The sequence below is a fragment of the Rhincodon typus genome, chromosome 5 (assembly GCF_021869965.1).
Source record: "Rhincodon typus isolate 14 chromosome 5, sRhiTyp1.1, whole genome shotgun sequence".
In the NCBI taxonomy this organism is placed as follows: domain Eukaryota; kingdom Metazoa; phylum Chordata; class Chondrichthyes; order Orectolobiformes; family Rhincodontidae; genus Rhincodon; species Rhincodon typus.
The window spans coordinates 120160715-120172009 of NC_063336.1; the positions used below are offsets into that span (position 1 = coordinate 120160715).

Consider the following 11295-nt stretch of genomic DNA (forward strand, 5'->3'; position numbering starts at 1 on the left):
GGGGGGGGGGGGGGGAGAGAGAGAGGGCCCAGAGTCCGGGAGTTCGCTGTGGAAATCCCTGCTCTAAAACAGTGCGAGGAGCTGTGGATTCAGAAACTGTGTGTGTAGACCGAGAGCGGGGCCGGCAGAGTTCGGTGAGGGAGGGAAAGGTTTCCCATCCCCGATGTGGACGGCCGGGCCGTGAAACGACGCTGCAAATTTCAGTCATTTAAACTTTCCTTGTTGCGTCAGTTTGCTGGCCCTGTCACTGTGACTGTGTTAAACTGGGCCTGAAAGGTGCCTATGAGCAGCAGTATCTACACTGATGGTTTCATTGGGAGTCTTAGAACTACAATTCTGTTAAACGATAGTATTGCGCTCAAATTTTTCGCCCACAACTTTTAAAATCGATTACATGTTGTAACTTTTCCCCTTATTTGATCAGTAGGGCAGTGGTAAGTATGTTCTTACGAGTTACGTTATTGGTCTCACCCAAGAATATCCAAATTACAAACCTATGCAGTTTTGACCCTTTGTACATTGGCTCCAACCGTTTCTTATTTCGTTATATTTGTTAGTCATCAGTTGTTTTTTTTGTCATGTTTTCTGTTTTACCCTTCTTTGCAAATGGTAAACCTTCTGCCTGAATGTCATAGTACAGGCTATTCTAGTGCAACAAGAGTAACTGAGCACTCTAAAGTCTGTGATCTATCTGTGTCAGGCTCTCAATTTTTCCACAATGACTGGAAATTTCTGGTTGTTTTCCACTTCGCTTTCATGTAATGTAAATGTACTGTTCCATAGATTATCTTATATAATAGGATATTGCGTGACTAATGCTAAATGTTTTCACCCATGAGGTGACCATTGCAAAACTGACTTTGCAACTGCTAAGGTGCTTGATAATCTCTAAGACAATTTTGCCACATATTAAAAAAAATGCAGGTTAAAAAAATTGCAAAGTGCTGGTTTACTTTCACAATACAATTTTAATTATTTAGGTGGTTAACTAACTTTATAATGTGTTAATACCCTTTTATGTAATGCATATTTGTCATGTAAATCTTCCTAACAGTTTGGTTATGTGTTGGTATTGCATCATGGTTGCAGCATGATTAAAAACATTTGTCTCAAAACATCAGTGTCAAAAGTGTTACGTTAATTAATGTTCCAACTGGGAATTCCCAATTTTGTATAACACTGGGTGGGGGTAGTCTGTATTGGCATTCCTATGAAGATGAAATCTATTGGGATTTTAAAGCTGTGACATTGAAATGCTTACCAAGCAATGTAGGAATGGCAATCCTTGTCTCCTTAGCCAAATGTCATGTCATGTGTCCAGGCTGAAAACAAAAAGTGCTGAAAATCACAGCAGATCAGGTAACAACTCTGGAGAGAGAGCAAACCTACGTTTCGAATCTAGCAGTTCTGATGAACAGTCATCTAGACTTGAAAATTAGCTTGCTGTCTCACCATGGATGCTGCTTGCCTCACTGTGATTTCCATTATTTCTTTAGTTTTCAGTCCAAATTCCAGTATCTGCAATAATTTGATCCTATCCTATGTCATGTATCCAGGAATTGACTTGTGCATTTTGTTCAAATTGTTCCTGGTGGGGAAAAATAGACTTCGTTAGATTATTGAGTACTTTGCCCTGATCAGTACTTGCTTTCTTTCATTAGAAATTAACCTTTTAATCATGGCTTCCATGTTGGGTCACACGTTCAGAAATATCCCAATCAGTGTGGCATGGGCAGCAAAGTTAAGTAAGTATGTGAACAATACTATTTTGCAATATATTCATTTCCAAAACAACAGTTCTTAATGAGATTTAACTGCCAGTTTCTGCTGATATCTTTTCTTGGGTACCAAGATCCTACCATCACTGATTTTGCTAACCAGACGGCCACATCATTTGCTAAAATTCCATGCTATGGAGTTGAGAAGGGGGAGATAGTAGAGGTTGGGACATGCTTGTCTGTGCTCCTATTTTAGGTGTGAAAGGAAAATGTGAGCGACCATCTCATCTTCCATCCAAAATGAGGATGCTTGATAAAAATGTCTAAAAGTAATACCAAAAATTGACATTTTGGGGAAAAATATATTCAAAAGTAAATAAACCATATTGGATCAGGATCACTGCAAGATTCTCCCATTTTATATAAGCACTTTACAAATGAGCCTACTTCTATCTTAATAAATAATAGAGTATTACAGCACAGGAAGAGGCCCTTTAGCCCATCTTGTCCACTTGGATCCTCAAGCACCTATCTACTCGAATTCCATTTTGGTTTACTTCCCAGCAGCTGGGTTGAGGCCTTGTATTTTACCTCGTTCAGGAATCCTTATTGTTTTACTATCTGATTTTGTCAATGATGGCACCGACTGGAGCATTAATATATGAAACCACTGAGTAAGAGAATGTAGGTTCACCTTGACTCAGTCAGAAGAGTTCCCAATTGCTATGCTTAAAGGGAGGCTTTAGATCCTTTGCTGGTGGAGAGCATAAAGAGGGTGAAGTGGTCCCCTTTTTGTAGACATGATTAAAATGTGAGAATAGGTCCCCCCCCCCCCCCCCCCCCCCGCCCACTACCACTGCTTCCCTAAACTCAAACTGTAATGTGCTATGTAGGAAAAAAGAGGGAGATGTATTACATTGTATAATGTATATTCTGTATCAACTATTTTGCATCTCCCTACAGAGCTTTCATGTAATTTTGTGACTTGTTGTCAGTTATTATCAGTTGAGGAAAACCATCGCAAAGATGTGGCAATCTTATTAATGCTTCCTTGACATTAACATTTATTAGTCTGAGAAACCAAAAATGATCAGAATCCTAAGTTCTGAGGATGTTAAGTATGTAATGTTAAAGTTACCTATTTCTTCAGTGATTTAAAACTGCAACAGTGTTTACTGCAATGAGTTTTAAATGCTTACATTTAGAAATTTCCTCCGAATAAATTGTGAAAAGGGGCGGCATGGTGGCTCAGTGGTTAGCACTGCTGCCTCACAGTGCCAGGGACCCAGGTTCGGTTCCAGCCTCAGGTGACTGTGTGGAGTTTGCACATTCTCACCGTGTCTGCGTGGGTTTTCTCCGGGTGCTCCGGTTTCCTCCCACAGTCCAGAGATGTGCAGGCTAGGTCGATTGGCCATGCTAAATTGCCCATAGTGTCCAGGGATGTGTAGATTAGGTGGGTTATAGGGGGATGGGTCTGGGTGGGATGCTCCAAGGGTCAGTGTGGACTTGTTGGGCCAAATGGCCTGTTTCCACACTGTGGGGAGGTAAAAGTGAGACCAAATGAAACTGTTCATAACCTTGCTGTTTCATTTTACCTAAAAATAAGCACCAACCACATAGCCACATCAACACTAAGGGCCAACTAGTAGCACTTATGTAACCATGCCTGAGTTTGCTCTTATCCCAGCTCATCTGCTGAAAGCCTCATTCATGGTTTCTTTACTGTAATTTTGACTCTGACAATGCATATGTGGGTGGTCTCCTGTAATCTACCGTCCAAAAGCTTGAGGTTATTTAAATTGTCCTTAAACTCGACAAGTACTGACCACCCTTCACCTGTGCACTCACTGACCTACACTGCTGTTGGTTAAGCTGCACCCTAATTTTAAAATTCCCACCGCTATATGGCAGTGTTCCATCTAAGCTGTATGGTTGTGCAACAATCCATCAAGAGCCATGCACTTAATTATTGCAGCTGTGCTCATCTTTGTAGCAAAATGGAGTTTACTGCCAGCCTGTTGTATGAACAAAATGCTGGCAAACTCCCCATACCAAGAAATTACAGATATAATACAAACCTGACATGATTAATTGGGTCACGTTAGTTAACAAAATCCATTGGTTCAGTTCCTGGATCCTGAAGCTGTGTCAACCCTTGTCTTTTCCATGGCCCACTTGTTGGTCATTCCGCACACCACTTCCCTTCATTACCTTTATCCCTCCTGGCTTCCTCCCTCTCAGTGCCCCTATCCTGAGACCATGTGGGATGGAGAGAAGGGAAAAGGACAGGTGAGCGAGTTGGGAATGGAAGCTGCATATAGGCAAATTTTGTGGGAAAGTCGAGGTGAGAAGGAGTGAGCAGCAGTCTTAGGAAGAAGGGGCTAATTGGATGTCAGAACACTGAGAAATAACGTGAAAGAGTTAATAAGAGGATTTTTGGGCCAATTAATAGTTAAAATAACCAATCTGGTTATTTTGCTGCAAAATGTATTGCAAGATTATTAAAGTAAAATTGATTACAGAAGCATTTGATTCATTAAAAAAGACAAGGGTATTTCTTGGTAGTTGGTGGAAAATTTCGGATTCCCAGCCCTAATCAAATAATAATGCCAAGATTCTTGTGAGGCTATTTTGTTAGACATTTTTAAATCGAGCATTTAAATATAAGGTTCTCATATCTGCGAAGAGACAATTAAGATGTGATGGTTATTGATGCTATTGTTCTTTTGAAACTAGATGCGCGTTTGTTGAGTTCAGTATCTCACCCTCCACCTCAAGGTACAGTGCTTTCATACCAATTTTCCTAATAACCGGCATACATTTACTTGTTAACTTGATATTTCAGTCTTAAAAGTTTTAGTAACATAACTTTATGTTGGCTTAAAATTCTGTCCAACAGTGCAATCGACCACCAAGAAAACTCTAGCAAAACCAGGGATAAGAAATGTTGTCCTCGTTGAAGGTGTCCGAACTCCATTCTTAATGTCCGGTACTACGTAAGTAATGAAGATTTATGTGATTTAACTCCGCACATTATGCTTGTGGCCAAATTACCTTTCAGAATGGAGGTAAAAGGTGAGCAGACCTCCATTCAAAGACTTACAGCCCCATTCCTAGATGCTGCATTTTTTGTCAGCATTCAACAAGGTTACTGATGGTGAGCTTGTGTGCAACATTTCCAACCTAGCCAACTCCATTGCAGGGATGGGCAATTCAGATCACCATGCAATTTTGATGGAGTTGGGCCAGCTCTTGCAGAATGTGTGGCTAATGGCTCACTAGAGGAATCAAGAAGTAGGGGAGATCTTTAGTCTGGTGTTAGGTAATTTTAAAAGATGCTCAGATGGTATGTTTTCTAAACAAGGGTCCCAACCCGAAATGTCAACTTTCCTGCTCCTCTGATGCTGCCTGGCCTGCTGTATTCCTCCAGCTCCACACTGTGTTATCTCTGACTCCAGCATCTGCAGTTCTTACTATCTCTCGATGGTGTGTTGCTTTTTTTAAAGTATTTGAGTACTTGTTTAAGGCTTTTGTGTAGGTTTAAGCATGTTTTCAACACAGTAATTGACGAAAGGACTCTACTTCAACTGTTAGTACAGTTGCCTTCTGACCAGCCCACCTTGACATTTGCTCAACTTGGCCTATCTCTGGCCTGTCGCTGCTTCCCCAGGATGGGTGTGCACTGCCAGGATGGAGGTGTGAAACAAAACCAGAAACTGCTGGAAAATCTCAACAGGTCTGGCAGCATCAATGGAGAGAAATCAGAGTTAATATTTCAGGTCCAGGGACCCTTCTTCAGACTGATAGTAACTAAGTAAAAGATGTTCTTTATTACAGAAGGTAGGGTGGGAAGAGGGGGTGAGAGTAAACAATAGGCAGAGATAGAACCCAAAGAGAAAGAAACAGACAAAGGAGTGGTTAAAGCTGCTAATGGAGACTATTGGTGTTTGACAATGGGTAATGTGTGGTAGCAGCCCATGTGATGACATGGCCTGGTTTATGAGGGTGGAGGAAAGCATGGGGAAGGGTGCTGAAGACCTTAAATTGTTGAACTCGATATTAAGTCCAGAAGGCTGCAGGGTTCCCAAGCACAAAATTAGGCTCTGAGCTTCACTGGAGCACTGCAGCAATCCCGAGACAGATGTTGGCCAGGGAACATGGTAGTGTTGAGGTGGCAAGCAGGGGTCTTTTTTTTTTTGTGTGAACAGAATGTAGGTGGTCTGCAAAGCAGTCACCCAGTCTGCGCTTTGTTTCCCCAATGTTTCCCACAAGACCACATTGTGAGCAGTGAATGCAGTAGACTAGATTGAGTGAAGTGCAGGTAAAACGCCGCTTCAGTTGTAAGATGTGTTTGGGGTCTTGGATAGTTAGAAACGAGGAAGTAAACGGGTAGGTGTTACACCTTCTGCAGTTGCAGGGGAATGTGCTGTGAGGCTGTGGGAACGTGCTGGAGGTGAAGAGGAATGGTCCCTGCAGGTGGCTGATAATGGAGGGAAGGGGAATATGTGTTTGATGGTGGCATCCCGCTGGAGGTGATGGAAATGGCAGCTAATGATCCTCTGGATGTGGATGCTGGTGGGATAGTAGGTGAGGACAAGGGGACCCTGTCACTGTTATGGGAGGGAAGAGAGGGGGTGAAGGCTGAAGCTGGGAAGATGAGTTGGACCCAGCTGAGGAGCTAGTCAATTATACTGCTGGGAAATCCTCGGTTGAGGAAGAAAGCCCCCGCACCTAGAATACATTACAGTGAAATGCCAACCCTAATATCTGCCGCACGAGTTCACCTCCACCATCCTGACAGCAATCTACATACCATCCCATGTGGATGTGAAGAATGTTTTGGATGAAATTTACACTGCTACAAACGTTATGAAGGCAAAATTCCCCAAAACTTTATTCATCATGGCTACTAACTTCAACCAATCCAACCTTGGGTGCTGCCAAAATACCACCAATGCGTCTCCTGCCCCACGAGAGGACCAAAAGTCCTGGACCACTGCTACGCAGCCATCAAAGAAGCCCACCCCTCCATTTCCTAACAAAACTTCGGAAAATCAGATCACAATCCTGTGTTCCTCCTCCCAGCTTACAAGCAGAAGCTGAAATGGGAGGATCCTTCACATAAAGTAGTACAGTGCTCGTCTGAGGCAGCGGAACAGCTTCTTCAGGAGTGCTTGGAATCCGAGGACTGCTCCATATTAAAGACCTCAGCAGACAATACACCACCACTGTCACGGACTTCATTAGAAAGTGCGTGGAGAACTGCATGCCAAAGGAGCCAATCTGGGTGCTCTCAAGCTGGAAACTTTGGATGAACCAGAAAATCCACTACCGACTGAAGACCAGGCATGCAGCATTCAAGTCGAACAGCCCAAACCTATATGGAAAATGCAGATATGACCTCCTCAAAACCATCGGAGGTGCCAAGAGGCATTACTGGACCGAGTTAGAAGCCTAACTCAACCATATGGACACCTGCTGCCTGTGGCAAGGCTTACACAACATAATTGGTTACATAATGAAGTACAGCAAGATTGTGAACAAAAACACACCCCCATTGGATGCACTCAATGCATTCTGTGCTCAGTTTGAGCAGAATGCCAACGGTGCAGCATCACCTCCGACAGCTGAGAATGCATTTGTTCCATCCGTCACTGCTGCAGACATCAGATCGGCCTTCCTGAGAGTCAATCCAAGGAAGGCGACAGGCCCGGACAGAGTCCCCAGCTGTTCACTTAGATTCTGCATGGACTAGCTGGCAAAAGTATTCACTGACATCTTCAACCTCCCCTTCCTATAAGCCAAAGTCCCTACCTGCTTCAACAAGACCACTGTCATTCTAGTACCAAAGAAAGAACATGCAATGTGCCTTAATGACTACCATCCAGGGGCTCTGACCATGAAGTGCTTCGAGAGGCTGATCATGGCCCACAACAACTCTAGCCTCCTAGCCTGTCGCAATCTCCTGCAATTTACCTCCGATGAAACAGGTCCGTCCGCAGCACATCATATTTCTCTAGCCCTACACTCATCCCTGGAACATCTGGCTGGCAATGTTAGACTCCTAGTCATCGACTACAGCTCTGCCTTCAACACCATAACCCCTCCAGAAAGATCTCAAAACTCCAAGACCCAGGTCTCACTTCCGCCATCTGCAGCCTGATCCTCAGCTTCCTGATCCATAGACCGCAATCAGTGCAGATAGACAACTGCACCACCTCCACAATAAGCCTCAACACTGGAACCACCCAAGGATGCTTTCTCAGCCCCCTACTGTACTCCCCGTACACGCACGACTGTGCAGCCAAATTCTGAATGAATGTCATCTACAAGTTTGCTGATGACAGCACCATGGTAGGATGGATATCGAACAACAATGAGTCAGAATACAGGAAAGTGATAGAGGGCTTGGTTTCTTGGTGCAATGATAACAACCCCTCTCTCAATGTAGGCAAAACAAATGAATTAATCATTGACTTCAGAAAGAAAGGAGGACGTGCCCCTATCTACATCAGTGCTGAGGTGGAGAGGATCAAGAACATTAAGTTCCTAGGAATGATTATGACCAGCAATCTTTCCTCGTCTTCCCATGTAGATGTGATGGTCAAGAAGGCACAACAATGCCTCTTCTTCCTCAGGCAGCTTAGGAAATTCACCATCTCAATAAGAGCCCTCACCAACTTTCATAGGTGCACCATAGAAAGCATACTGTCAGGGTGTATAACATCCTGGTACGGCAACTGCTCTGCCCAGGACTGTAAGAAACTACAAAAAGGTTGTGTGCACAGCCCAGGCCATCACTGAAACTATCCTTCCATCCATGCACCTCATTTACACTTCACATTACTGCGGGAAGGCTGCTAACATCATCAAATATCCATCCCACCCCATTAATGCTCTCTTACAACCTTTCCCATCAGGCAGAAGATATAGAAGTTTGCACACACGCACCAGCAGGTTCAAGAGCTGCTTCTTCCCTGCAGTTATTCAATTGATGAATGGACTCTCTAACTTGAAATAATGTTGATCTTGCTTTACGCACCTCCTGCACAGTTGTAACCTGTATGCCTTACTCTGTGTTTAACCACCGTGTGATCTGTATGACCTTGTTTGCTATGATCTGCCAAACAAAGCTTTTCACTACACTTAGGTACACGTAACTACAGTAAAGTAAATCAAATCAAATCAAGGTTGACATTTTCGGTGCTATTTCCATGTATTTATATACACAAGCTTAACCATAACAATCGAAGCCATTGAGTACAGTGAGAATAGGATTACTGGAATGAAAACATTAATATAAGGAAAAAGATCCTTCTCGATTTAGTGGAGCTGAAGAAAAATCTGTTTCTGGCGAGCAGACATGTTGAATTTTCAAATCATGAATATTTCAGTGCTGTGAGTAATTCTGTTTCACATCAGAATGGATGTTTAATATAACTTTTTAAAAACCTTATTGCATGTTGATAATGTGGAGTATCTTTACTCATAGATATGCAGATTTGATGCCGCATGACTTGGCCAGAACAGCTCTGCAGTAAGTAGATGATCAAATTTGGAATTCTTGTATTTACAGTAATTTTTTTCCATTTCAGAATGTTAGTTTCATTTTGGAAACTGAACATGTCTTTATTCATACAGGGGTCTACTTGCAAGGACCAATGTTCCAAAAGCAGATGTTGACTACATAGTGTTTGGTACTGTCATTCAGGAAGTCAAAACAAGCAATGTTGCTAGAGAGGTATGAGCCAGAATGCATTTGAAAAGCTACATAACATTTATAGTGCAAAATAAGATTTCATAGTAAATGGTTTAACATAACAGCATAGATACAGGATTAGTTAAGGAACAAGAAACAAACAGGCACAAATGGATCATTTTTCTAATCGCCAGTTTGTGATCAGTGCTGGGACTTCAACTATTTACACTTCATATTAGTGACTTGGATGAGGGAACCAAATATCTGTTTACTAAACTTGTTGTTGACATAAGGATGGGTAGGAAAATAGATTGAGAACATAGATTCAGCAAAGTGGTAAGTTGAGTGAGTAGGCAAAAATTGGTAAATGGAGTACAATATAACAAAATATGAACTTGTTCACTTTGAAAAAAGAAACCCGATGTAGGGGAAGATGACTCCCAATTGACAGCTTCTATGCTGTAAGTTGAGTCGTGTAGTTAGATATATCATTGCTCAGCTGCAGTGATAAGTCGATATAAAGTGCATGGGTAGATGATGGCCTAGTGGTATTATCACTAGGCTATTAATCCAGTGACCCTGGTAATGTTCTGGTACCTGGGTCCGAACCTGCCATGGCAGATGGTGAAATTTGAATTTAATAAATATCTGGAGTTAGGAGTGTATAGGTAGTTCCGCTATAACGCGTGTTTCATTTAACGCGAATTGGCTGTGACGCGATTAATCAATAGTGGATGTTGTTTGGATAACGCAAGCTTTCTGCTGTACCGGCATAGCGATTTTCTGTAGCAATTTCCCTACCGTGATTTTGGATGGCAATTTTCTGTAGCGCGAGGTCACACAAGAATGCAACTATCATATTATAGGAGAACTACCTGTAATGATGTCTATGAAACCATTGCCAATTGTCAGGGAAAGCCCATCTGGTTCATTAAGTCCTTTTTAGGGAATGAAACTGCCATCCTTACCTGTATTATGGGCCAGACCAGATCCCCTCAAAATACATTAAGAAAATAGCCTAGACAGTAACTACTACTTATTTTAAAGGCAAGTTTTGTTCCAGATGCAATTTGATTGGTCAAGTTATCAAATTTAAAGCAAAATACACTTGATTCATCCACTATAGTTTAAAATACAACAAACGAGAAAGAAGTTGGAATAACTTAACTCCATTGGAAAACTTAACAGAATAATAGATTATTAACGACTATTAATTAACTGTTCCAGTATAGTAGCAAAACATAAACACATGCTTGGCAAAGGGCAAGTTCTGAAAAATAGATTATCTTGCATGCAATTCTAGCAGCCGAGGAAGAAAACACCAAGAGAAAACTGTGTGTAGCAGGAAGAGATGTACTGCAGCTTTCAAAACCTGTTGAGACTCCAGCAACAACTGCTACTACTGAAATACTAAACTGAAAATCTTGGTTCTGTAAGAGCTTGACCACACCTGTTCAGGCTGCTTCTATTGTTATGACTTTAGAAAATAAAATACCAAAGCCCCTCAAGATGTTTATTTTACCAGTTTTCAATAGATCATTCTCCATCTTTGCCTTAAAGCCTCTCTTCAAAAGAAAAGGACAAAATACACCTTAAAGCTATAGTATCGCCATACCTGGCCTGGTCTACAGGTGTCTTTAGACCCACAGTAATGTCGTTGGCACTTAGCTGCCCCATGGGCAGTTGGGGATAGACAGAATATATGTTGAATAGAATAGAATCCCTACAGTGTGGAAACAGGCCATTTGGCCTAACAAGTCCACACCGACTCTCTGAAGAACATCCCAACCAGACTTATCTTCCCTACCTTATCCCTGTAACCCTGCATTTCCAATGGCTAATGCATCTAATTTACACATACTTGGACACTATGGGCAA

General features: G+C 42.1%; 1 protein-coding gene across 1 annotated transcript in view; it reads left to right on the plus strand.

The window, feature by feature from the left end:
* Window positions 1–10983, plus strand: part of LOC125483177 (trifunctional enzyme subunit beta, mitochondrial-like) — an 11389-nt gene extending 406 nt beyond the window's left edge. Inside the window, exons 2-6 of the mRNA XM_048597290.1 lie at window positions 1662–1745; window positions 4455–4496; window positions 4618–4714; window positions 9211–9255; window positions 9360–10983. Of these exons, the coding sequence (XP_048453247.1) occupies window positions 1679–1745; window positions 4455–4496; window positions 4618–4714; window positions 9211–9255; window positions 9360–9465 (357 nt within the window). The 5' untranslated portion in view covers window positions 1662–1678 and the 3' untranslated portion in view covers window positions 9466–10983. The remainder of the gene's footprint in view (window positions 1–1661; window positions 1746–4454; window positions 4497–4617; window positions 4715–9210; window positions 9256–9359) is intronic.
* The last annotated feature ends 312 nt before the right edge of the window (window positions 10984–11295 follow it).